Source organism: Trachinotus anak, unplaced genomic scaffold (assembly GCF_046630095.1).
Source record: "Trachinotus anak isolate AG129_WGS33_773 ecotype Australia unplaced genomic scaffold, CSIRO_AGI_Tana_v1 ptg000018l, whole genome shotgun sequence".
Taxonomy (NCBI): Eukaryota; Metazoa; Chordata; class Actinopteri; order Carangiformes; family Carangidae; genus Trachinotus; species Trachinotus anak.
The window spans coordinates 11,815,006-11,842,996 of record NW_027273869.1 but is presented as its reverse complement, the minus strand read 5'-3'; the positions used below and the strand labels follow the sequence as shown (position 1 = coordinate 11,842,996).

Below are 27,991 nucleotides of genomic sequence, written 5' to 3'. Positions count from 1 at the left end.
TCAACATAAGTGTGATATGTTTTTATTTAAATCAATGCATATTGACCAGGAAATGCTTCTTCATCATCATCATCATCATCATCATCATCATCATCATCATCATAATCATCGGCATAATCACAATCATCATAATAACACAACACACCATAGATCTCTGGGCATTGTAGTCTTTGAGGCCCTCAGTCAACATGGCTGCTGCAGTTTTTACGTAGCAAACTATAATTTATTATTCTTTACACACACAGGCTATAGGAACAGGGTTCAGCTAGCTAAGATACTTAGCTACCAACAACACAAGACCTGCAGACCAGGGGGTGAGAGGACAATGTTTCTAGATTTATAGAAAGAGTTTAGATGTTGCCTTTCTTTCAGTTACTGCCCCTAAGTCCCTGCAAAATCAATGGCTATGTTTACACTTGTCATTTAAATCCCTTTAAAATATCCCTTTACTATGTTTTCACACATGTCCTGGAGATGCCAATTGTTAATTTCAACCTATACCTGATTTATATTTTCCAGCTTGTGTTCCCCATCTCTTACATTAGTGAGGTGACCATTGATGCTCAAGTGCATCTAGAATTAATTTGCAATGTAAACATCAGTCTTGGACTGAGGGATCAAATAATCTTAAACCAAACTCTCTATTTTGTGCATCTTGACTTAACATGCATCCCAATAGTCTCCCACAAATAATTTTTAAATGCAACTTTTCGAGGTTAATGATGTTGATGCAAGAAGTAGTGTAATGCCCATAAATGCAGCAAGAAGTGTAATAGGGGTGGGGATTGTAAGCGTGTGTCTACAACACTGACTTCAAGTCCCATCTCACACTCGGAATTAGCTTTGACATTTTTATTATTTAACCGTGACCATTCCCTTGCAGCATTTTCCTAACCCTCTCCCCACTTAACCACAGCTTAACTGTGTTTTAGTTATGATGTCTGGATATTGGAGATAAAAAGATACTCTATTGAATGTATATCCTATCTGATATTTTGCAATAGGGCAGCATGATTCACCATAAATGCGAATGCTGTTTTTCAAGTCAGTTGCACAATATTATCATTTGAAGGAGATGAAGGGAGCTTTACAGCAATAAGTAAAACACATCATATTAAAACCAAAAGGTTACTTGTTCCCTACATGACTCAATGCTAAGTAAGGTTAAAATGATCAATTTCGAGGCAGAGACAAAGCAGCAACATTGGGCCCTTTTACACTCTGGCCAAACTCTTTCTATTCCTCTTGGAGAAACTTTACCAACTATTAAACACAAATCAAATAAAACACGACAAATAATCAAACATTACGGATATTTTAAAACCTAAAACGAAAACAAAACATAGACATTATAAACACAACAAAAGACATACATCATGAATTGATACAGAAACTCATTAACAGTTACGTCAAAAACATTTCGGGGACTGCTGGGCCAACACACCATAGTAGAGACTAGTATAATAATATTTATCTTCATCATTCCAAGGTATAAGATAACACACTATTAATATAAGTTTACTTCCAGCCAATTAAAATTGAGAGGGAACAATAGTTCTACTGTAGGGGAGCAATATGCAATGAAAGCCATTTTTTTGAGATTGTTTATCACTCAAGACATGAAATGTTAAACTTCACATAAATATTTCAGAGGCATAAATTAGGAACTTTATGAAAACACTATGCAAAGCAAACTAACTTTAGTTGTGAATGTATTGAGAGCATGTGCTAATCAAACAGATTCAAATCAGTGATGATTGCTAAGATGATAACAGAAGGACTCTTTGGCAGTGACTACATTTTCAAGCTAGAGTAGCACAACTTCCATTGCATATTGCAGATCCTCTGAGGAAAACATAAGGGCCAACAACATGGTAGAAGGGGTGGATAAAAGGAAAGAAAGGAGGTGGAGATCTTTAAGGAAGTATGACAAACTTTCCATAAATAGCACTGAATGGAAAGATGGATGGAGAGATAAAGGGACAAGAAGGAGGGGGGGGGGGGGGGGGGGGGGGGTAGCAGCGTCTTTTTGTTCAATCCCTTGTTCGTCATAATCCCTCTGGGCAAATCGTCCTTGTTAGAAAGAAAGAGAGGGAAGGGGAGAGGGAGGCCAGAGGGGAACTGATTAGGGAAATAAAGTGCAGGAGTCTGAAGTTTGTAGTCCTTAGATTCATTTTTGTAGTTCTTGCCAGGAGACAGGGTTCTCTGAGATAGTTTTTTCCATGCCATAGTAGCAAACTTTCACCTCTGAGGGTGAAATCAGTCTGAAAATGAGCTCTGAACAAAGATGATTTGCTTGAAAGCAAAGTCTGTGGTCCTTTTTATCTCCTCATGAAAACCATTTTGAGGTCATCTCCGAACCAACCCAGAAACATAGTCCAAGCAAAACCAGAAAATGTATTTGACCCCTTTTTCATAAGATACTGTTCATAATCATTTAACAAGCATCAAGTAGGCAAGGAGAAGGGACAAATACAGGAAATTCCAGTTAAATTCCAGTTAAATGGTTTGTTCCCCATTTAACTGATTGATAACATCCATTATGTGGTCCAGATAAGGTAGAATCTGTTTCTACCAATCCACGGATGATTATTTTGTCAATTCAGATGGTTTCCTGTTATACGTTAAACATCCATAACAATAAGTCTCTGCAGCTTAATTTCTCAAGAGACACGAGACTTAGGAGACTCCATGTTTGATTTCCTATCAACATATAATCTGTGTGTATCCCCAGTGTTCTCTATGTGACAAAGCACTCGAGAGGTGTTGACTAAGTAAATGACATCTTTTTGTGTTTGTCCACGAGGTTTCGCTCAATTCCTCCAAGCTTTCCAATGTTGGCAGTTTCTTTGGGATATGGAGGTCCAAGGGAACATCAGAGGAGCATTAGGCCGGACGAGGGTGAAGGGTCTTGGGCTGGGGTCCTGGGTTTTTGGAGGAACTACTGGCTTTGGAGAGGTTTAGGAGGAGAAAGATGCAAACAAAACAAGGCGGGAACTGCCTAATACCACAAAAGCCTCTCATTAATAGTGGTCCAATAGCCATCAAACATGCTGTAAATCCCTGATAATTCAATCCATTTTTTACAAATACTGACTAAGCATACACAAGTGTCTTGTAACAGCTTAAATGATATGTGTAATACTCATGTTTTCTCTCGGCCAATAGAATGGTAAATTCAGCAGCAGCCAACAGCAGCAGTAGGTGGTTGGTAGGCGAGTTGGAGGGGTGATAGGTAACAAATACTGCAGTGAGAATGGCTCCAAATGGAAGAGAAAATCAGGGAACAGATAAGGTATGTGTGTGAGGGAGTGTGTTCAAGAGAGGGACAGTGAGGGAGAAGGTTAAAAATAGAAAGAGGACGAAGAAAGGAAGACAAAAAGTGGGAGAAAGGTGTCAGAAGGAGAGATACCATAACTTGTCTGTGTGCATAAAACAAACTCTTCCATCTCTCTCCTCTTTGAGCCCTTTAAATTTTCGCCCTTCCAACCTTCACCCTTTGACATGCCAACCCTCCCCCGTCCCATCACTCCTCTAGGCCACAGAGGAGATCTGCTTCTCCTCCCTATCCTCCCCGTCGGCCTCTCCGTCTCCCATCAGCGGCTGCCTCTTCTTCAGCTCTCTCTGGTATTTGGCCATCAGGGAGGCGTAGATACAGCCATACGCCGCAGCTGCAACCATCATGATGCAAACAATACCGCAAACCACGCCGGCGATCACCACTGTGCCGATGGCGCGGCGCACGCTCACAGGTCGGTAACGGGCGCGGACACAATCCGACGAGGCCTCCCCACCTCCACCTCCGCCTCCTCCTCCCCCTCCTCCTCCTCCTCCTCCACCACCTCCTGTATTTGAAGAGGAGTCATCACCAGTGTTGCCGCTGTTGTCAGAAATTGGTGTTGCCCCACTGGGGTTAAGAGCGTTCCTGCTGCAAGGAGGAACGCCTTTTTGTCCGGAACGGGAGCCCTCACCTCCTCCGTTCTCATCTTCAAGTTGGAGGCAGTAGTTGAACATTTCCACTGGAACGCCACGGATGTCTCGCCCACGCAGATCCTTCGGTAGCGTGCACTCCACTGCGTCCACCTTCCCCCCTGGAGGAGAGAGAAAGAGGTGCAGGGAGAGGAGGACACGGAGAGGTCATTTAGAAAATGCCTTATGCCTGTAAAGCACTCCCAATTAACTGAGTGAGAGGAAAAGACAGAGAGGGGGCTGGATGTGCCAACACTAGGATGAGTCATGAATCACTTAACACACACACAGTTTGCTGTGCCCTCTTCACTAAGTTGGAGATAGCCTCAACTAAGCTCTTCTATAATTCATGAGATGACATGCCAAGCTTCAGCAGAGCTCTAGTGTGTGTTTGGAAGAGAGAGAAATATCTGAGTCACTAATTCCCACAAGCGGCAGGAGGGTGGGGGATCTACTTTGTTATCACTGCATGCTGCATTTGTCTCCACACGTAGTATTTTACTTGAGGTCACGTGTTAGAAAAACGCTGGTCTGCACTCTCAGATATGTTAAGCATTAGAAACAATGAGATAAAGGTGGAAGACAGTAGAAAGACAGCATAAGGAAAGTGGCATTTAGCCCCCAGATGCTTTTATCTCAGCGTGTGACAGAAGAATCCCCTCTGCAAATACAGCTCTATCTTTCCAGATCTCCAAATATACCAGCTGTGTGCGCTTGAAGTCATTTGAAGCAGATAGAAGTCAACACCGACTGCTGTCACCAAGCTTTTCGTGCTTGCTCCGTGCTTTGTCTTACTTTCTATAACACATATCTTGCGTCATCTTACCCCTTTAACAGATACTGTCATGCTCTCATGTTCGACTACGAAACGTCTCCTTGTAATTTTCCCTGCTGCTCCGATGATTATTAAATTATCATGTCCACCATGTGTCAGTCTCAGTCTGAAGTGTACTGAACTGAGCCGAAGAGTCGAGCCCAGCAAAGCAGAAGAGAGCAGAAAGAAGCAGAAAGGAGAATGGAGCAGAAAAGAGAAGAGATGCTTCATTAGCGGGGCAGCTGGGGCTCGAGGCGCTGAGGTGAATGTAGATTTTTACACATGAAGAGAGAGCGGAAAGCAGCTGTGGTTATCTGATGTACTAACAGCCTGCAGAGACACGTGGGTAACACACACAGTACACAGAAACACACAATGAGCGTGGTAATGTGCATTCACACACCAATGCAATTGTATTATGTGGCTAGAAGCACGGGGATGCACGAATGGAAACGCACACCTAGCCTCAGCTATCTCTGAAGTAAACTAGCATTCTCGAGTTTCCGCCCACTGCTTTGTGACTTCTTTGCCCTCTTGTCCTATCTGCTAATTCAAATCAAACACACCCTTTCAAAGCTCCCGTAAAATAAATCAAACAACCACCTCTGTACAGCAGCCACTCCATCCAGTGCTTGAAATCGCGGAGGTTGCAGTCACATTCCCAGGGGTTGTGTCCCAATTCCAGGTGTTGTAGGTTGGCAAGGGGCTCAAACGCTGCCCTCTCCAAACCATGGAGCCTGTTACCTGCTAAGGACAGCCACCTATGGAATAATTACAATAAAATTCATTTATTCTCTTGACTCGCAACAAAGGAGAAGCTTTAACCTTGTGACACTGGTTTAAAAAGCTGATAACAACAGCATAAAATTCTTGTTTTTAACGTCTTCACATCCTCCTCTTGCTATTAAATTACAGCCATTCTCCTCTGATCTGGTTCTGATTTCTCTCCTTGTATTCTGTAGTTCATTTCCAACCAGTTCTTTCTTACATTATTAATAACTGGAATATTGACTCTGACCTACAACCTTTGACCTTGTCATTGTAGGATTATTAGAATGTTTATAATCTGGGATTGTCATCATATTCTAGTCTTTCTCTGGGAGTCTATAAAGGAAACACTGGAAAAAAAAAACATGTCAGTGTAAAAGAGATTTTGTGGATATGTGCGTACCTGAGGCTCTGCAGCTCATCCAGTAGCCCCAGAGGAACAGAGGACAGTCCATTCAGAGACAGATCCAGACTCTGAAGAGCCCCCAAACCCTGTAGAAACATCAAGACTGTTTTTTTGTTTTTGGTTTGGTCTATGCTCATACAGTATGGTGTCTTTCCCCAATACTAATATTATTTCCTTCTCTCTTTGACTCCAAAAGGCACAGCTAGCATCACTTGACGGGCTAATCTTGTTTAATAAAGGGTCCCAAGTGAAGTCCTGACACAAGCTCATCCTACAGATTGGTTTGGTTCAGATAAAAGTGGATGAAAGTGTTGAGCAAATGGTTTATTACTAATTTATCACCTGGACGAGAGCCTAGTCATGTCAGCATGTCTGCTCAGGTTGGCTCTGCTCCTAAACAGTGTCTGGAGATGAAACAGCGTATCAGCACTATTCACGCTGTAATTTGGTGGATTGACGGATTTGATGGAACACCTCCCAAAACCCGAATACATTTAGAGAGGAACTCTCTCATGAATTACAAAACAAAATGTTGCCTACATCCTGTCTGCGTCTTAGCTGAAACAAGGCTCTTTATCCTCATTAATGAGTCGTACTATAGATTGTACTTTGGACTGTGCTTTTACCTGGAAGAGGTCTCTGTCCATTACTGTTAGTGAGTTGTTGTGCAGAGTCAGTCTCGTCAGGTTTGACATGTCTCTGAATAATCCAGCTGGTAAATTATCTAGGTAGTTATTAGAGAGGTCCAGCTCCTAAAATAGACACAAAAAAATGACATTTTCACATAAATACACACTTGTGTGTTAGGCACTTAGCTGATGTTCTTACTGAAGATAACTTGAAATGGATTTAAAAATGCTAAATTAAAAAAATTCACAAACACTTTCCAAGATAAGAAATAAAAAAAATAGATTAGTTGCTACAAAACTTTAGCTGACACTCCTGTTCAGAGTAATTTACATGCGCAATGGGTGTGAAGTGTAAAAATCTATGCAACAAACAATCAGAATAGAGCGCTACAAACTCAGTTTTTCCAGCTTTACAGTAGATACATTTTCAGTATCTGATGTGCCGTAACAAACTATGGTGGTAGAGGGACTGATGAGCTTGTATTTCCCCAGCCCTTTTTGGCAGGTGCTGTAACCATCCATCATTTTTAGTTGTTCTATTTTAAATACCAAGTTGGCTGGCTTTGCACACAATCTGCTAATAGTGAATAGTTCTTCCAAACCTTGAAAACATCAACTTTCCTTAACTTTCTAGACTGAGAGCAGAGGTTGTCTGCAGTTTGTTCAGTATGAGTCTGACACAGTGTCGCTTTCAAATTCAAGGTGCGAGGTCAGTGCAGAAAACACTCGAAATTGCAACAACAATGAAATAACAACCCACAACATGTTAAGCTGTGAGGTGAAGAAAAACTTAGCTGACAACAATAAACAATGGGCTACAGACCTCCAGAGAGGAGAGGTTGGCGAAGGCAGAGGCTCCCAGTGAGGCGAGCTTGTTGTTGGCTAGCAGGAAGGAGCGGCTCCCCGGAGGCAGGAGGTGCAGGGGAGGCAGGGAGGAGAGACCCCGGCCCCCGCAGTCCACCACCAGGCCATCTGAGGAGCAGAGACAGGGAGGAGGGCAGGAGGAGGCTGGCGGCAGCAGTGCCGCCAGGAGGCAGAGGACACAGAGGAAGACTGAAAGAGGAGACAGGTCAGGAGAGAAGAAGAGAGAAAAACATGGTTATTTAGTTCTTCCTGTGAATGATCATTTCAGTGATAGGTGCAGCAGAGAAGAAAATGAGCTGATGCAGAAAGACGAATGTCAAAAGTGATGGAGTAGTTTTAAGTGGAAGTTATAATTAGAAATTAAGCTGCAGAATCATTTTATCATTGGGATGGTCAACCTGACTGTCCACAAAATAGTCTGTCAGTCAATCATTCAGCCAGTTGATTGCCGTGCATTTGGTTCAATCTACTGGATGTTACAAGTAGAAGTGGAAACCGCAGCGATCCTTCTGTCACCGTGCCTTGTAAAGGTGCTGTGATTCATGTGGGGGGTGGGAAAGATTCAAAAAAAAGAGGAGAAAAAGAAAGCAAAACAAGACATAGTGAGAGGAAGGAAACAAAAGCTTAGTCCTAATAAAACACCTTCCTAATGCCAGAGGAGGTTGTGATATGCTATTTGAAGGCTGGAATTACACAGGAAATTTCCTTTTTCACCATTTTGTGCCACAGAACGGATGTTTTCATGGATGTTTAAACATCAAGAAACTGCACAGAGGATCTGATCCTTCACTGTTTGTCTGATTAAATTGGCAAATTTTGTCTTTGCTTACACAGATTTCAGATTTCTGAGCAATCGTGAGCAAACTTCAGCCACATTGTGCATGAAAGATCAGAGCAGAACCAAAACACAACCAGACTAGTCATATTAATTGTTTGTGTGTGTAGCCTGCTCTATCACCAGCTGGTATTTCCATGGCAGCTGTCCGTTCTGCAGTCACAAAGCCATCGCTTTTCATGAAAAAGCTGCACTTGGTAGTTTTCCTTTGTGTTTGCGAGTGAGTGTGTCTGTCTTTGTCTTTCTGTGTGTATGTTTGTGTGCCTCTCACAGCACTCTCTCTCTCTTCAGTGACACTCGTGAGGGAAATGTCCTCTGTTTTATTTCATTTTCAGTTCATTGTTACCCTGCAGACTACAGTCGTTTCATCATTTCCACTCATTATCTCAGTTTCTTTCTCTGCTGCCAGCCTCCCTCTTTCAGTCTGTTAGAAGTTTTTCTCGCCGTCTGTGTTTCCCTTGGTTTCTAGATAACATTCCATTATTATTATTATTCATTCTTTCATTACTCATTTTCTGTCTTTATTTTAGGTCTTTTCATTCATATTTTTTCACTTTTATTTGTTTCTCTGTCTTTCTCTGCATCCCCTCTATCCCTCTCTCCACTGTGTAATTCTCTCTCTGTCCCACTTGAGTCTTTTTATCTTTCACATTCTCTTTCACTCCGACTCTCTCGGCACCGCTCTGTATTCCCTCAATGTCTCGTTACAGTGGCTGACTTTGTTTCCATCCAATGGCTTATCAGCACGAGTTATGTTTTATCTCTGTGTGTATGTGTGAATATGCGGGTGTGTGGGCATATGCTTGTGCGCCTCTGCGTGCGTGTGTGTGTTAAGCACCAACAAAGCGTGATATTAAGAAAACTAACTCTGTCTAAACTCCAGACACAGACACAGCACTTTTTACTTCCTGACAAGACTCTTTGCTTCACCAGCAGATTTCATCGCTTGCATCATCTGCATATTATTAACATATATTTCTCAGCGTGCCGTCAGTGATAAAGTATGCTTTATCTTTGCCATTAGGATCATATTTTATTCCCTTTATAATGCTCATAAATAGTGAGAATAGAATCTAGGAAATAGTTTCATCACAGAATAGACAGCAAACTTAAGCCTAATTAATGATAAATGATGAGTAATGCATCCAGAAAGGAAAGAAGGGCAGAACAAATTTGAGAAGATTGCCTAGTTGTGACTTTTTGGAGCAACATCATAATTGCATTTTAATTTGTCATAAAGGCAAAGGTGTTGCTAATAACACGGCAACAGCAACGGCTCTGTTCAAGTGCCCTAATAAGGCATGAGAGTGTGACACAGAGTTGGCATGAACAATTTAAGACCGTGAAACCAAAGCAGCTAAATGGAATTCAGCCATCATGAATTTAGAGCCAAGAGATGTCAAAATGTCTTATAATGTCTAATAATAATGAATTAAAATCAGTGTATTGGCAGAATTGCAAGAGCTGTGATTTCTTTTGAAGCACGATTTTGATATAAAAAAAAAAACCTAATTGTTTAGCTCCAATAGAAGGCTAGCAGTAGTTTAATTTTATCTAAATTAAAAGGGTTACGTATAATGTAATAATGTATATTTTTACGGAACGCTTTGTGCAAACCTCCGGAAACACCATTGTATCATTCTGAGAACACACACACTACAAACAGTCTAGAAATAGCATCTTTTCTCAGACTGTTTTAACCTGGCAGACAGAACATGACCTCCCTCAACCAGGACACTGCCCTATTTTACAGCCTGAACCAAAAACGTTCACAAAATAACAACTGTGGCCTAGTGAGAAAAACCAGTGTCTGTGAAGTGAGCTCTCATGTTCCTGTATCCGTTATCCTCTCTGCTCCTGTATAATCCTAATCTCTGGGAAAAATTAACTCCACTTCATAAATGGATGAAAGAGATTTGAAAGTATCCTGAAGCGTCCTGTCCTGTCTTACTTTGCACAGTGGAAATGCTTTAGAAGGCCAATCCTTCACTGCAGCAGCTCAGTAGGAGTCTAGAAGGATTTCGCTGCACAGTAGCTGTAAATTTTCCCATAACAGGTTTGAGAAGGTGCAGAAGTGCAGGATCATTGTGAGGACAATGTAGCTCAGAGCTAGAAGCACTGTTATACAAGTGAGAGAGAGTCAAAGAGAGAGAGAGCGGGAGAGAGAAGTTGTGTTTCTTTGATGCTTCTTCCTCATATTACGTCATATTTTAAATTGCCATTTTCTTTGCAGACCATTCATCTTTCCCAGTCTGTGATACGGGCTTTATTGTGCAAAGGTATTCCTCTTCTCCACTCCATCGTCCTTTCCTCTCTCCTCATCGTGACCCCTTTCCTCTCCTCTCCCTCCACTACTGTACATTATAACTCCCCCTCACCCCCTCCCACCCGCCCTCAGTGCTGAAGCCTATCTTCCAACATTTATGAGTGGTTTTAGCGGCTCTCGTGGAGGAGGTGGTTGTTGTTTCGGCTTATTTTAGCTGCTCCAAATCCTCTCTGCTGTAGCGCTCCACGCAGCCAAACCAGAAGGAAAATAGTCGGCCACAGTCAGAGGAAGATAGGGAGGTTCAGTCCAAATAAGTTTAAGTGGTTCTGTGCAGTTTAACTCAGTCCGAACAGACTTCCGACTGAATCTTTTATAAGAATTCCCAAACACATGCCGTAAAAGTGCTGACATTTTGGGCAAATGTACACTGGCAAAGCTCTCAGCGATGGGAAACAAACTAAAACACGGCATTAAAATGCAACAAGATGTTCCTGTTTGACTGAAGCAGGACTTCCCAGGCAGCTCTTATAGCAGTGCTACACAGATAGATAGATAGATAGATAGATAGATAGATAGATAGATAGATAGATAGATAGATAGATAGATAGATAGATAGATAGATAGATGAACATTGTGGGTTTTTTCTCAAGATAATGAAATGAATATTTTTTCTACCTCCTTTCCTACCTTTTGTTCCTTTCAATAGCCCAGCTTTCTTATAGTGAATGTGTATCCTGGCACAATGTTTACAGTCCAAGTCTGTGTATTTGTGCGTATTTGTGTCCATGTGGGTGTTTGAAGCTCTGTAAAGCTGGAAATGAGACATTAGTCCTAAGTGGTCCTTTAAGTAGGACAATTAACTGTCAGGTTATATTTGTACATCTTTGTGTGTGTGTTTATAGGGTCACATGACTGTCTTACAATATCTCCCACTCATTCAGTTTGTCTGTCTGTTTTATTGTAGGGTTGTGGTATTATTCTGACACAGTAGAGTCCACACAGATACATCCATCTTTTTAAAAAAGTAATGTTTACTGTTTGTCACTGTCATGAGCACAAAACCTGAACTACATTAAACTGATTTTTAGTATCATATGATGTTTGACACTGTCACCTAGGCAACAGTGTTTGACAACTCTGGGGCCTCAGCTGTCTGTAAGTTTATATCCAGGGGCCCCTTGGTGACATTGGACCCAGCTATGATGTCACCACCATAGACACTTCTGTTACTGAGCCCAGTCGCATGTTACCAGGGGCCAAGCTGTTTTCCATGCAAGCAGCAGACTTAGTGCGATCTTGTTACTAGAACGACCAGCTGTCCTACATGCAACTCACTCACTCACTCACTCGCCTGTATTTCTTAACTCTTTAATGTTTAACATGGTGCTCTGACGCAAATCTACCCTGCTGCTGCTGCTGCTGCTGCTGCTGCTGCGACGGCACAGAGTTTAGAGCTGACTCCTGTTTGACTCCCGATACCTGTGACGACATTACAGTACACCGTCATTTAGATAACAGCCAGTCTGTTGTTTAGCAACAAAAAAAAACATAGTCCACAGCTGTGCTGAAGACATTTGCTGGCTTTTTAAATGTAATGATCTTCTGCTTGTCTCTGTTTTATTTCATTGCTGATTTAATATCTTTCTGATTTTTTGGATTGCATTGGCAAATTGAAAATGTTACCTTGGGCTTTATGAAACTGTGAGCCTTTTCCTGGCTTTTTTCTGGACTAAAGGATGAATCAATTAAATGACAAAATATTTGTCAGATTAATCTATAATGAAAACAAGTTAGCTGCAGCCCTAATCTCTGAGATACTTTTACGTAGATACTTAGCATTTAGCTTATTTCAGTTGTCTAACAATCTTAAATGGTGTAGATCAAGGCTGATTTTAAAAACACAAACTGGTCAACTTTCCATAAGATTTCCATAAGATCAACAAGTGTCCTATAGTAGCAATAAAGATGACATAATTCTGATAACACTTGATATTGTATACATGATATTTACAGTTACATCTTGGCTCCAGTTTGGTTTGGTGGAAGTGATGATACAAAACGTCAAAGGCATTTCAGTAAGTGATGATCAGAGACATGAAAGGCAGATATGAGATAATGCAGAGACACATAGGAGGAGCAGAAGTACCTTAAAATATGTAATTTGTCATATATGACGTGTTACATCAACACACTGCCTGTGTGTTTATCTGCAGCAACAGTTTCTGTGTAATTTGTCAGAGGCTGTTACATGTCTGATCTCTGCTGTAACCCGAGACCTCATTTAGTTAGCAGATGGAAAATAGCCAGCCAGTGTGTGCGTGTGTCTGTGTTCGCCTTGAATGTTTGTGTGTGTTTGAATCTCTATATACGCTACACAGTCTACTGCCTCACTGGATGCATGGCTTTTATGGCTTAGTAGAAAAAGGTATAAAAGAAAACACAACGCACACATAATAAAAAGGTCTCAGCAGTACCGCCACATTATTTCAACATTGACAGTGTAATGCTGTGTTACCGTAGCAACCAAGTGCTGTAGCTGATGTTAAAGAGAAGAGAGGCAAAGGCATAGGGAAAGAAGTTTTTTGGTTCACATCAAGTCCCATCCTTTAAACACATTATCTCTCCTCTCTCATGCACACAACCTCTCCGCCTTTCTCTCATGCGAGACCGTGTGGAATCGCTTACTCACACACACACAGGACGTCGTGGTTGCACATGCTTAATGTACGCGCACAGTGACATACATACAGCAGTTGAAGATAAGCAGGAACAGGGTGTTTGGGTTTTGGTTGTGCTCCTGCTGACAGTGTGATGAGGAGAGGAGAGGGGAGTAGATTTTCTCCAGAGTCTTGATTTTTAGACATGATTTCTTTCACTTCTCCCTGTGGGATTACCTCTTATTATCTCTCCCTATTTCTGTCCTCCCTCTCTCTCTGTCCCCCCTTCTGTGTTTACTCTTGTCCCTCTTTCATCCTCCATCTTTCCCCCTTCTAATCTCTCTCAGTCTCTGTCTCCCCCGTCCATTTCTCATGAATTCTGCATCGGTAAGACAGAATCATTATTCTGACTTGGAGGGGTGAGTGTGTAATGTGTAGGCTGATCTGCCTCTTTATTTCATGCTATCTGTATCAATTTGTGGTGACACAAACACACACACACACACACTCGTTCACACACCAGTATTGCCCATGGGAGAGCATGACATGCAATGACATTGTTTTTGTGATTGTGGCTATTAATTAGTGGGAGTGACAAAGAGAGGGAGAGATAAAGGGATCAGAACGAAGGGGAAAGAAGTAAATTTGAGGCCATTCTCAGCAAATACCAGCTATAGATTTCACTGAAACGTCATCTCTTTGATGGATGTTGATTGGTTCTCTACTGACCACTGAACTGGGCATCAGTCCAAGGCCGCTTGGCTTTTGATGTCACATCCGCATCAGTGTGACTGGAATAGAAAAGATTCTGCCTCGGATCTTTGACAGGTTGTAATGTATGCCCACTAAGTCCTCAGAAGGGAGGGATAGACAGATGATATTGATCCAAATTGCACACACACACACACACACACACACACACACACACACACACACACACACACACAGTATATGAGAGACAGTTGACATTGTGTGGTGTTAAAGCATAGTTTTATGAGTTTGTATTTGATAATTTTGTTGTTTTAAGTGCTGTAGATAGATAGATAGATAGATAGATAGATAGATAGATAGATAGATAGATAGATAGATAGATAGATAGATAGATAGATAGAGAGTCCTATTCAGAGGCTGTTGTTCACTGAGACAAATCTATATTACCCAGCACTATTATCAGCCATTTCCTATGATTACTTGGTGTGTAAAGTACTTTTTTCTATCAGGAATGGGCTTTGCTATGATCATCATGGCTTATCAGCCTCATGCCGGATCCATATACTGGACTTGCTTTGAGTGTAATACTGTATCAGTAACGTTTGGCGAGTGCTGAACTGCAGTGGTGCTGTTTGTGGAGCAGAGGATTATCCAGATTTATCCCTGCCAATGTCCTTTGAAAGTGGGCCAGGACCATGTGTTTGTGAGCTTGAACTTGCACATTCCAGTTGTACCTGCACCAAACTAAAGTGTGGTCTAAAGAGAAGTGAAAATGCATTGCGCTTGCAGGCATGTGCATGCATTTCTCTGCATGCGTCATGTACAGCTGGAGCCAGTACAAGGTCACCTCAGCAGTAGGAACCTTTCCCACATGACAGACGTGGCCAAGCTGACGTAAAATTATCACAACAACTACACTTTAATTCGTCCAATAAGAAGATCATGGATCAAACCACAGGGCTATGACAGAAGATAATATATCTGTGTTTGTGCCTGTGAGATGTACGTCTTGAAATACCTAACTATTGCATTAAAATAGCTATTGATTACGTTGTTGAATTTGCCAGATGCTATAGATTGTTTGCCAACAAGCTGTTATTCTAGTTTCTATTTAACTCCAAGTCTCATATAACACAATGTAAAAGGATCAGGCTCCAGTCCAAACTGAATGCTGCACATACACACGTACTGTCACACTGCTGTGGCTTCGTGCCAATCCCAACATATCAACAGGGTTGAAAAGCACCACGGGGTATTAACCACCCAGTGATGAATTTAGCTTTTTACTGCACATTCACACCTTACCAGTATCTTTAAATAATTAAATTAGTTAGTTAAACAGATGATTTAACAACCTGATAGCAGCTGCACGCAGACAATAAGTTAGTTTTCACTGCGATACAGCCAGTTGAGCCCAAATGTGGCCCTGTTCCAATCCTAATGCTTCTCCCTTAGTCACTGCACTGTATTACAGCTGTACCATAGCATAATGCTACAACCTTAGTCACTGTATTATGGCTCCATTCTGAACCAAATCCTCACTGCTTTCTCTCCCTCCCTCTGTCACTTTCTATGTCACTCTTTTGATCGGAAGCTATGTGGTCAGCTAATCTGCCGGCTTTGCAACAAGGTGCATAAACACACACACACACACACCCACACACAGTATGACCAGTTAAGCTACAGTGTGTGTGTTTATGTGTGTGTGAATTGAGATGAAGTCATGCTTGCTTGTGTGCTAATGTGTGTGTGAGTGTGTGTGTGTGTGTGTGTTGTGTCAGATGAGACAGTCTGCTGGGATCACGGAGGCCTAGAGGCACCATATGGTCTCTGTGTCGCTCAAAGACCTCTCTGCTCCCCTCTCTCGCCTCTGCTCCTCCATCCTTTCTTCTCCGCACTGTCTTCTCTCTTTCACTACGCCGCTTTGATCTCGCATCTCTCTTCCTCTTCCCCTCCACTCCCTACTGTTTCCATCTTTTTTCTCACTTCCTCTGTCTCGCTCTTTCTGTTACTCACATTTCATATTCTCCACCTCTAGTTTGCACTCTTATTTAAATGTATATCGTCTTTTTCTGTGTCATTCTCTGTCACTTTTATGCCCCTTTAGACACTTTTACGTTTTAGTTTCTTTTTATACATTTTTGTACCACTTTCTTGTACATCACCCTTAAGGGTTTGTAGGGCTAATGGCTTATAGTGCTTTGGTTATTAATACTTTACAAATGAGTTATAAGTCATTAATAAGAACAACTTTGAGGTTGCTTTGGGTTGCGAAATATTCTTCTGGATGGTGTTTATCGTTCAGCATATACGTGTTCTTTTTGAGCCCTTTAATTCATCAGGGAGATCCTTGAATACCATTTACCTCCTGGGAAAAACTGCAAAAAATCTGGATCAAAATCCATTTATTGATATGTTTAACTGCAAACTTGGGGGCTAATTAGAGAGACTGGAAACCATAACTATGTATTAATTGAGTACCAACATTTATTACTGCATTTTTACCAAATAGAAAAGACAAACACCAGCCAGTTTTTCACAACCTGGCAAGCCAAAAGTTACACTCAATAATGGTTTATAACTGTGAAGCCATTTGTTACATCTTATAAACTCCTAAAGTTTAGGTTCTCTTAAAGGATGACTTAGCAGAGAGTGGCAGAGATTTTTGTTTAAACAGTATTTTTATTCCATTTTACTTCCTTCCATCACAACTGGAAGTATTTGTTTTTTCTTGGATGAAAATAGACAAGTTAAAATAAGAATATTTCCTGGGAACATCGAAATATTTTCTGATTTTAAAATAATCCACCAGTTACAAATCATTTGCCCAATATTACACGTTTTTGGTGAAAGAAATTATGCAATAACTGTGATAAGAGAAGAGAAGAGAATTCATTTATCAGCAGCATTTATTTATCAGTCCAGCATTTATAGCAAAATTTATCTCCAGCCACAGTAAAAAAAAAACACCATAAAACATCCTCCACAGCCTCTCAAGAAACATCGTATTACTTTCTGTCCCAAGCAGGTTACAAAACTCCATCATAGTTGTTCGGCCATTAGTTGGACATATGGCTGACACCGGCTGACACTGAAGAATACTAACACTTCTGGACAGACTCCTTCCATTTTTCTTTTTGATGTGTTTTCTGTCACACAGAGCCTCTAGCTGTAGCCTATGAGCACAATTTTAAGTTTTGTGACATTTTGAAAGGTTTGCACAGAGTTAGCATTGCAGTTGGCTGGAAACACATCTTTTTGCGTTCTCTCTGTCAAATTTCATTTCTAAACGAACTTCATCAGCTTTGGAAGGAAACACGTCCTTGATGATTTGATTCTCAGCAGTGTAGAAATCTGCCATATTTGTTGGCTCTGATTTGGTGGGAGGCTCAGCCCCTTTCTACTCCTATTATATGCATGATCTTCCAGCGACTCAGTGTGTGTGTGTGTATGTGTGTGTGTGTGTTTGACAGCGCATGTGGCAGAAGAGCAGAGATCAGACAGCTTCCGAGCTTTGTGAGAGAAATACAGAGACAGTGATAAAGCAAAGAGAAAACACCTATTATGAAAAAAAAAAGCTTGGCAGTATTGATAACGCAGATTTTATGTCAGTGAAGTATTCTGAATTGAAGTGAGACTGTCTGGCAATGTTGTGTTACATTCATGCCAATAACGTAATTTTGAATTTTGATGAATTCCTCCCCCTAAAAGGCTTGAGCAGTACTATTAGTCTAGTGTTTATGGTGATAAAGCATAATGAAATACACTGAGAACAGGATGGAGTTAAAGTGAACTGAATTGAATGCAGTTATGAGGGAAGGATGAAGAAAAGGTAGAGGACAGGTGACAAGAAAAAGGTAGAGGTATGGGGTGGTGTGACAGAGAGAGAAGGAGGCTGAGCGGCCCAGAGGGAGGTATATCTATCGACTTAGAGGTGCTGTGTGGGTGTGTGGAGGTTCTGACAGATAGTGTTGCCCTGTTATTTAGTGTCCTCAGTGTTGCACAGCAGTTTGTGGGGGCGTTTTTGCCAGACACCTCTGGAACAATACCTCACCAGCAGGAGGGCAAATATCCCCCAATTTGATTGTAAAAATCATTTCTTTCCTGCAGCGTGTGCTCATGTGTGCATGCTCATGTCATATTAGATGAACAACAAAAGAGAGAAACAATGCAGCCAAGGAGCTCACGGGTTTGCCTATTAGCAGGGGAAGTGTCTGGAATCTCTCACAGCGCAGGATCCATCCACTCCACTGTCTAATCCACCGCACGCGCACACACACACACACACACACACACGCATGCATAAGGCTTGCGTATCTGTTGCTATGCCACCCGACTTCTGATGGATTTTTGTTTTGACTGAATGTACCCATGGTATGAGGTGGAAAAAGAGAGCGAGATTGTGGGCTGAAAGAGACAGGGGAACAGGGAGGAGCAAAGCAGAAAGAGGGAAGGAGAGGCAGGTGGAAAAGAAAAGGGAAGAAAAAGGAAGTGAGATGTGAGAGGAGAAGAAGTATGTTGGGGGGGTGCAGAGGAAAAAAGGAAAGAAAGGAAAAGGGAAGCAAAGAAGGGATGGAAAATGAAGGATAGGTAAAGGGGGTAGGAAAGGAAGTGAAGGGAAAGGCAGACAAATAACCTGCAGGTCTCTTCTCCACCCCCCCCACCCTCACTCTGTTTTGTTTCTACAGACTGCCGGCTGTATTAATACATACAGTAATGTAGTAATGTGGCATTTCACTGGAGGACTTGGCACGTGGCCACAGCATGCTCACTGCCCTCTCCTTTGTGTGTGTGTGTGTGTGTGTGTGTGTGTGTGTGTGTGTGTGCGTGCTCAAGCATGCTGGGCATGCTAACATTAGCAGCTGTCAAAACAGACAGTGTTCCTCCTTTCATGCATAGTTAGGAGTATAATAGATGGGGATAAAATGGAGCAGAGTTGAGAAGGAACAGAGGACTGTTATCTCTTCTCTTGTCAGTTTCTCATCATTCTCACTTTTTCTTGGTCTGCTTTTCGTTTTGTCGACTCACCGGGTCTGGCCAAGTGGGTGGTAGCACTGGGAGGGGGGAGGCCTATGCCCCCAGGGAGGTGGGTGTGGGGGGGCATGACACAGAGCTCTGCAGCCTTCCTCGGTCGGAGGGGCGGGGCTATGGGGGTGTCAAGCCGCCATGCCTGCAGCCTCCACTAGGGCGGCGACTGCGAAGAGCTACACCGATACACCTGAGGAGAGAGAGGAGACACAAGTGAGACAGACAGATCATCAATTATCTCCTAATTGCAGATTCAGATGTTTACAAATCTGAATTCTGAGGCTGTATCACATGCATACACACACACACACACACACACACACACACACACACACACACAGACACACACAGACACACACACAGACGGATACGCCAACAGCAGTGAAGGCTAAAGCAGCAGGACGCTGCGTATGTTTTTTTGCTCGTCTTTATGAGCTGACTTCTTTGCATACATTAAATATGTATTACCTTGTTTGTGCGTGCAATTTGAGTCAGTGCGAGCTCATGTGCATATGTACGTGTGCATCTGTGCACGTGTGCAAGCATCACAAACTGCCCCCTGGTATTTCATAGGCATAAATAATAGATGTGAATGTCTTTGGCAGTTTACACAATCAGTTTGCCTTTCCCACAGACAGACCCCCTACTGCTACTGTCTGGCACAGAGACGGACGCGAAGAAGAGAGACGAAGCAAGAATGACACAGGGGGAGCGAGAGAGAGAGAGATGGAGGGAAAAGATAGAGAGAGAAGGATAAAGTTAATAAGAGGGAAATACAGAGACAGATGTGGAGGGAAAAAGGTGAAATATACTTGAAATAACGGGAGGAATAACGTGTTTTTGTATATGTGACTCTGCGAAACTACCGCTGAGCAAGGCAGCAAGTGGCAGGAAGCAGTGGAGTGCAGTTCACACTCTTTAAACTCTTCGCTAAATAACTAAGGGTAACATAGCAACAGCTGACCTCATCTGAATCTGCTGCTTGCTGAGTAAACAATAACAAGGACGTCACACAGGAGAACATCAAGCTCCTGAAATGCTGAGGTTTTATATCAGCTCGGAAAACCCACTGTATGCATGCCGTCCACCAACATAATTTTCCAATGAAGAATATTCACGTCAAGTTTCAGAAGACAGCTCTATAGCCCTCAAACATACAGATAAGCAACCCATTTAAAGTGTCAGAAAGCTGTGGTGCAACAGAAACAAGTCTTGGGATTGGTTGCAATTAGTTTGCTGTATCACTTCGATGGATGGACGGATGTATGACCCATTCCAATTACAGCAGTGTAATGAAATGCACTGAAAAAGATGAGTCTTCTTGCCTGTGTTGAGTCATTACAGTGAAAATCGTTGGGGAAATTACGATGGTAGGAAACTTGTCGGAACCTCAGTACCACATGACTGATGCTCGCTGTAGACTCGCACCCCCTGGGCCAATCAGTGTAATTTTGAAGAGTGCTGCTGCGAGATGTGTCTTTTCCCAAAGTATCATCAAAGCCCAATCAGCAGTGTGTGAAATATTGTGCTAATCAGATTAGGCTGTTGTTCAGTGGTTAGCAGGGCTCATTCTGCCATCGGGTTGAATGGGGGCGAAGGTGCGTTTGTGCGTGTGTTTGCACTCTGCGGATGCATGTGCTGTGATTATGTAAATTTGCACCTGTAGCACCTTAAATAGACATGTTAAGTAAACATAATCCAGAGTAGCAGGGGGATAAAGTGGATGCGTGGAAAGAAAAGAAGGAGAGGAGGATAAATATGATGGATGGATTTAGATGAAGACAGGCAGAAAGGCAGATATATGTTCAACTGTGCATAGAGTCAGTGTGAGTAAGTTATTTACAGCTGGTTGTGTATGAGCTAGTGGAAACTGGAGAAGAGGACGGGAGAGGAGAAGTCGGATAAGAGGAGAAATAAGAGAGAGAGTGACGACGAGGAAAAGAGGTGTAGAAAGGAGGCGGTGATGAAAGAATAAAAGGAAAATATAGGCGAGGCAGGAAATGCCTGAAGAGGAGGGGAGGTAAAAATAAGTGCAATGGGTAAACAGGGAGGACATTAAAATTCTCCTCCACCACCTCCCTACTGTTTTGGTGTGTGTGTGTGTTGAGGGCGTGATTGTGTATGTGCGCCCCGGTGGTGCTATTTGTGTTATCATTATTGCTATTAGTACCTGCCAGACACTGAGCACAATATAAAACACTTGTCTAATCTCTCAGCTCTCCAATCACTTTCTTCTTATTCTCCCTCAAACAATTATTCCTCCATCTTCCTGTCTTTTCTCTTTCTACGTGACCTTCATCTTTCAAAATATGCCACACTCCTTTCTCTCCCTCCCATCTCTCCCATCCTATCTCTCCCACTCCCTGCCCCTTTCTCTCCTTGACAAAGCAACCGAGGCATGTACCGAGGATATTCGGCAGATGGATTTCCTGCATGTGATTAAAGTCACATTAGCCAGTCTCTACTGGGAAATTTAAGTTGTTCTTTTCAAATGAGCACACGAGCTGTATTTGAAAAATTCAGAAGCGCGGATGAGAAATGGAAGGAACTCAAGGAATTTGGGAGGATTCCTGTCTCTGCTGCAAATTTCAAGATGTTTTTTCTCCCTTTTTTAGTTTGCTTTCAGTTTGGAGTTGTTTTTTTGTTTTGTACTGATTGACATTGAGAGAGAGAGAGAGCGTTCCTCACCCATCCTCACGCTTTTTATCCTTTGTTGTAGTTGTTCATCAAATTAAACCGTTTCTATCTGTGTGAAATCAATCATGAATTCCTGCTTCAGCTTTGGGTGCTGTAAATGTTGCATTGGTTTGCATGTTGGCCATTTATCAAATGATTCATGGATTTGTGTATGTTTATTTTGATTTATTTTGAGCAGGAAAACAGGAAAGCAGCGTGCCTCTTTATGAACAGAAAGAAAAATCATGCAGTCGTTCTAAATGTCTGCATTGGTATAAAATGGTGAACCAGGCTTTTATCAGGTATATAGTCAGATTCTGTGTGTTTGTTGGCCTCTTATCACACATCTCATTGTTGATTGTTTTCTTTTCCATCTTGGAAATGAATAGGGGTGGACAAAAGAGAGAGGCAGAAAAATGCTTATGTTAATACACGTGGTAAAATGTGCCAAAATGTCATGATGTGCACGATCATGCTGGAATTGTCCTTTAAATGATGTGTTGGAGGTGGAGCAGAAGGTCACCTCTGCAGCCACATATTACTGTTCACCCATCAGTTCCCATCATGTTGAATGGGTGCTGTGGTGGCAGGCCTGCCTGTCAGGCTATTCTCAGAGAGCTTTTTTTACCAATTTGACCTGGACACAGGGGCAGCTAAAATCCACACATGCGGCCATGCACACATTCATGCACACACACACACACACACACACACACACACACACGCACACACACGCACACACACACACGTGTAAATACTTGAGTGTCCAAGTGGCCCCTGCATGTTGGGGAATCAAGTATCACCTCCTCCCGTCTTTTGGGCTCCTCTCTTCCTCTGCTCTAACCTCTCGTCTTTCCATCCTATTTTTTCTTTCTGTTTATTCCACTAATTGTTTCCTGTCCACACTTAAGCCGGATTTATTCTCCACAGGGGTGTTGGACAGGCTGTGTGCAGAGCTCCGACGTGCATTTCCTCTAAAATTTGACCACACACTTGGGGGCTGAGGTAACAAGTAGAGACCCCCAGACTAAGACCAGCCAGCTTGGGCTCTTTGTATTCTCTCCTCTGTGAGTCTGGTGCTGGTAGAGTTCGTTGAAAGTGAAGAAGCAAGGCTCAGTAAACTTCTCTTTTCGATTCATGCTTGACATATTTATATTATGTGATTTAGCAAAGCCACTCCTTTGTACCGTGACCATTACACTGCATCAAAGTCAATAAAAGAATGGTCATATGTTGATTGTATGCCTCACTGATCTTGTTTACAGTAGCTAGACAAATAAGTGTTTTGTGATCCATCTAGAGAAGCCACCTCTAGTGCAAACCTCCCCATCATTGCTGCCTAGGATAAAGTAAATGAAAGTGTATAAACATGTTTTGCTTCAGGTACATAATGAATACACAACAGCTGGATAATGTACAACACAGCCATTTAGTGTTGTGTTGGTGCTACAACAGGCAATGTTATTCAACAGTAAATCAATTCCATATACCACGAGACAACCAAAACACATTGACAGAGAAATGTGTGTGTGTGTGTGTGTGTGTGTGTGTCTGTGTGTGTGTGTGTGTGTGTGAACTTGGATATGTCTTTCCCTCTTTGCCCGATTTTCCCACTTCAGCCTGTTTTTCAGTGTTCCATCTTTCTTTCGTCAGGTCTACTTGGCTTGACTAATAGTTGTTTAATCAATACGGCTGGAATTTTTGTCCAATTTGCAACCAAATTGAAATCCGCCTGCATATAAGTGAACAGTTATCCATGTGTGAAGGCAGAGGGCAAGTCTATGTGTGTGTGTGTGTGTGTTTATGCCTGTTTGACTGTGGGTGTGTGCCCCCCCCTGAGTGACTGACATCAGAGTTGTAAAAACATAGTCCTTCACCTCTACTCTTAACTATGTCTTCACTCTTCATTTTTCACACACACACACACACACACACACACACACACACATACACTAGCATTTGGCAGTTAGCTGGTGTTTAAGAGGTTCATCAATGTCAAATCATTTGACAAAACAAACCATTGATTTACAATAGAGAGGGACAAGGAATAAAAGGTCATAATGAGTGCATACATGCTGGTGTATGTTCATGTGTTTGTGTGTGTGTGTCTGTGTAGGTGTGGTTGCTAACAAAGGCTGAGAGAGACAGAGGCAGAGAGAGGCAGCCGAGCTCTCTAGATCAATTTTTAATGGCTTTCTTACACAGGAGAGGGGGAGATTGGGGCAACATAAAACACACACACACACACACACACACACACACACACACACTTAAGCACGTGCCAATAACTTGACAAATAGATCCACATATGCGTTGACAGGCACATGGTGCAAAAATATGTTCAGATATATAGTTACACATGCATGGAGGCATGCAGACACATATTGTACATAAACACACACACTGAGTGTGCATGTGTCCAAAAATACACTAATTATGAACAAACATACATGTACATGCATAGTGTACACGTCATATGTCAGATATACACTGTTACACTGTATACAATTTTATACACAACAAGCTAAAGTAGAAGAGATGCTCAGTCATGGCTTCAGTAGGAAAAGGATTTGGCGTGTGACAGCTAATTCTTATCTAACTATGTTTTCATTTAATCATTTTAACCATACACCACATTATGACGTACTTTTAACTTTATTGTTATTACAGTACTATTATTATTATGAAGGTTGGTTACCTAAATGTATATATTACGTATATACATTCAGGGCTACAGTGAAACACACCTTTTTTTAAACACATATATGACTCTTCTCTTTTTTGATTAAGTGCATCAGTAAGTGCATCACCCAGACTGTTGACACGTGTCTGTTGGACATTATTTCATGTGCTGTCTGACTGGCCGGAGGTGTTAGCCATGCTATTAGTAGACATATCAAACTACTGCACTAACCACAGATTCAGTTAGCGATCAGAACTGTTTTCTGTGGGATTATGTTAGAATGCATCTACATAACTTGAAGGATAGTCAGACAATTCCCTTTCATTTTTAGCTAATGTAGCGAGGAACAAGAGCCCTGAGGACATTAGGGTGGAGTGCCTCACACCCAATACATCATCATGTAATCACTGTGCAGCTCATGCAAGTGAATTACTTTTATGTCACACACACACACACACACAGGGTTAGAGTCTACAAAGTGTAATACTGCAGTGAAAAACAGCAACTACACTACACAGTGGGCACCGGCCAGTATCAACAGGACACCATGTAATAGAACCTATCAACAGTTTCAAATTGATTAAAATTACATAAGATACTGTGAAGGTCAGAGCCATAAACACTATTCACAGTGAATGCACAAAAAAAGACTGCAGCCAGTCTTTAAGTTAAATTAATTTGTCTATGAAGTTGTCTGCAAAGTTTGCGTCAAATCTTCACTTAGTTTTTTTTAAGGAAAATGGACAGATCACAATAATTGCACTTGTTGGAATGTGGAGGTATAGTAAAAGCTCAGATCACCCTGATGTTACACCTGCTGTATTAGCTCTTATATTAGGTCATGTGTTAGTGATAGACTCCACCAAGCCCTCAGAGATACAGTAGCACTGTGCGGTGCAGTGGTGTCAGTGTGGTGGCCAAATGTGGACCTGCAGGTCACATGACACCCTGAGTTTTAGAGACACTTTTTTTTCCATTCATGTCCTTTACATAATAAATGACTGTAAAACATTTTCTCAGCATCATACAGAGTCAATACTTTTTGAGATATTTGAATAATTACATCTTATGTATGTTTAAAATATTCTATCTGATTCAAAATAACATTTTTGTGTCATTCATGTTCAGCCAGACAGAGTTAGATTAAGACAAACCCTGAGCTGGAAGTGACTGAAACTTTTTGGGGCATTTTCATTGGGTAAGCAGCTCTCACTGAGAGGAATGTACTGCCATGTTTGAATACTTTGTGCAATATTTAATACGTCTGTGAACAGTCATCCTGGTACATTTAAACATTAGTTGTGCCAAAAAATATCGATATAACTTGCACTTTCTAGAGATTAGGCACCAAAAGGTTTGGTACAAGCAGACGAAGATTTACCATAACACTTAGTTTCTTTTACAATCAAGGGGCTTGTGGCAGGAATAAAAATAGAAATCCCCTACACTGTTTCCTGATATCATATTATCAAACATTAAGATGAGACCATTTACTGTTTATACCCTGCAGGGTGTGTTGTTATTTTCATTACAGCCATAAGTATCTCTACAGCATAATCTTCTTATGCCCTTTAGTCACATGAATTATTATGACTGTCTGTGTTTGTCTTTGTTTAACTGTTTAAAAAATATAGAAAGATCGAATACTCCTGCTAAGCTGAACCTCACAGGAATCATACAGCCACATTTGTGTGTGAATAAACTACTGGTGCTCTCACCTTCTGCCCAAAACCACAGCCAAATAATTCCCATGAATGTACATGTTGTGTGTATCTAGGAAATAGGTTGACGTTTCCAGCATCCACCTCCTCACAGCGTGCACTTTCAGCCCCATCAAAAAATGCCCATTTGTTTGCGGGGTGGGGAAAAGAGGCAAGTCTGTCTCCGTCTGCAGTTTACTTTGTGTGACAGTACGTCTTTAATTCCAGTCGGAAAATGAGATGAGAAGCAGTTATGATGAAGTGTGTGTGTGTGTGTGTGAGTGAGGCCAACTAACACCACAAACACACTTACCTTTTGACCAAATATCTCAGACAGCACCAGCCTTACAGATTTCTGCCTTCAGCCATCCCCCCAAAAAATATCCCAAAAATTAAAAAAAAAGATTAAAAATCTCTCACAGGACAAAACATAAGAGAAAAACTGTCACCACTTCAGGTAAAGAAATCCATACATTCAAGCTCCTGGTCAAATGAATAATGTAAGAATAATCCCGCTTTCTGTATAGAGACAATCCCCCCCGGCTTCCCTTCAACCCACCAATGAATTGTGAAAAAGGAGGGATTGTGAAGAAAAAAATGAGGGATTGTAGAAAAAAAAACGAGGTGAAGAGAGGCTTAGAGACACAAGAGGAGGGAAGAGAGGATAAGGTCCTTAGAGGGAGAGGGATGGAGATAGTTAATCCTTTTCTTCTGATCTATTCCCTATATGAATGATACGTCCAGCGCCGTCCTGCTCGCTGGCTTGTGCGCTGCTGTGTGCGTCTGAGAGGCGTGAGTGTGTGTGTGTGTGTGAAAAAGAGAGAGAGAGAGACGAAGTGTGTGTGTGTTTGAGAGAGAGAGAGAGAGAGACAACGGCGTTAGGTTGCTGGCGTCACGCGCTAGCCCTTCTGTGTGTCGCTATGTTTGTGATTCCTGCACTCAGCACGCGTCAGAGTGTGTGTGTGTGTGTGTGTGTGTGTGTGTGTGTGTGTGTTTATCTGCACATGTACACTTGAGGGTTGTCTTTCCGGTGTGTCTGTGTGTGTGTGTGTTTGTGCCCCCACCTCCCCTTCTTCTTTTTCGTATGTGTGTGCAGTCGTGCATGTGGCAGGAGAATATGTGTGTGTGTGTGTGTGTGTGTGTCTTGTCAAATATAGTAACATTAGTGTATGCTGCTTCTGTCTGCCTGCAGCTCTCCCACTGTGACAGAGAGAGGATGAGGGAGGTGGAATAGAGAGAGAGTGAGAATATGAAAGAGTGAAAGCCGAGAGAGAGAGAGAGAGAGAGAGTAGGAGAGAGAGGAAGAGAGGGAAGGGAGGGCAGGGAGAAAGTAGAGAGAGAGAGTGGGAGGTGGTGAGAAAAATATAGAAGAGGTCGGTTGAAAACAGATAAAGGTAGGAGGGAGGAAGAGAAAGAGGGAGGCAGAGGACAAGGAGGGAGATGGAAGGGGGAGAGACAGAGGGAGAGATGCGAGGAAGAGAGGGAGGGAGGGAGGGATCATCTGATTTCATTGAAGATGAGAATCTCCCTCTGCCTCATGGGCTTTTCTCCTCCCTCGATTTTCTTTTTTTTCTCCTCACGTCTCCCTCGCTCGCCTTTCATTTTCATTCTATTCCCAGTGGCAGCTCTCGTAACGACTGGCTTTTGTGCGTCTATGTGCATATGTGTGTGTGTGTGTGTGTGTGTAGAGTATGTTCATGCACATGGCTGTATGTGCACACCTTTTCAAATGCGTGCGTATTTGAATTACTGACATTGTAGGGACAAAACTCTGGTCCCCACAATGTAAAATATTAAAGTCTGGGATTATGGCTCAGGTTTAAATCCACAAGAAATGAAGTGAGTGAGTGCAGTGTCCTCCAAGTTGTGTGTGTGATGTGTGCGCGTTGTGAAAAAGCAAAAATGTTTCCTTTGGAAGTTACCAATGACAATTTTTGAGATAGACTGAAAGAGGGAGGGTAGGTTTGTAAAAAGGGTGTGTGTGT

The 27,991-nt window shown here is 42.0% G+C and overlaps 2 protein-coding genes across 6 annotated transcripts in view; one reads left to right on the top strand and one right to left on the bottom strand.

Moving 5' to 3' along the window:
- Window positions 1-27,991, top strand: part of LOC139635106 (voltage-dependent calcium channel subunit alpha-2/delta-4-like) — an 85,350-nt gene that overhangs the window by 29,574 nt on the left and 27,785 nt on the right. The window lies entirely within an intron of this gene.
- Window positions 7-26,899, bottom strand: lrtm2a (leucine-rich repeats and transmembrane domains 2a). Its single transcript, XM_071502097.1, has 7 exons — window positions 26,320-26,899; window positions 18,948-19,137; window positions 7,410-7,639; window positions 6,584-6,709; window positions 5,955-6,043; window positions 5,387-5,544; window positions 7-4,091 (listed from the first exon to the last, which is right to left on the bottom strand). Exons 2-7 carry the CDS (start codon window positions 19,021-19,023, stop codon window positions 3,535-3,537), a joined length of 1,236 nt encoding a protein of 411 aa, XP_071358198.1. The 5' UTR covers window positions 19,024-19,137; window positions 26,320-26,899; the 3' UTR covers window positions 7-3,534.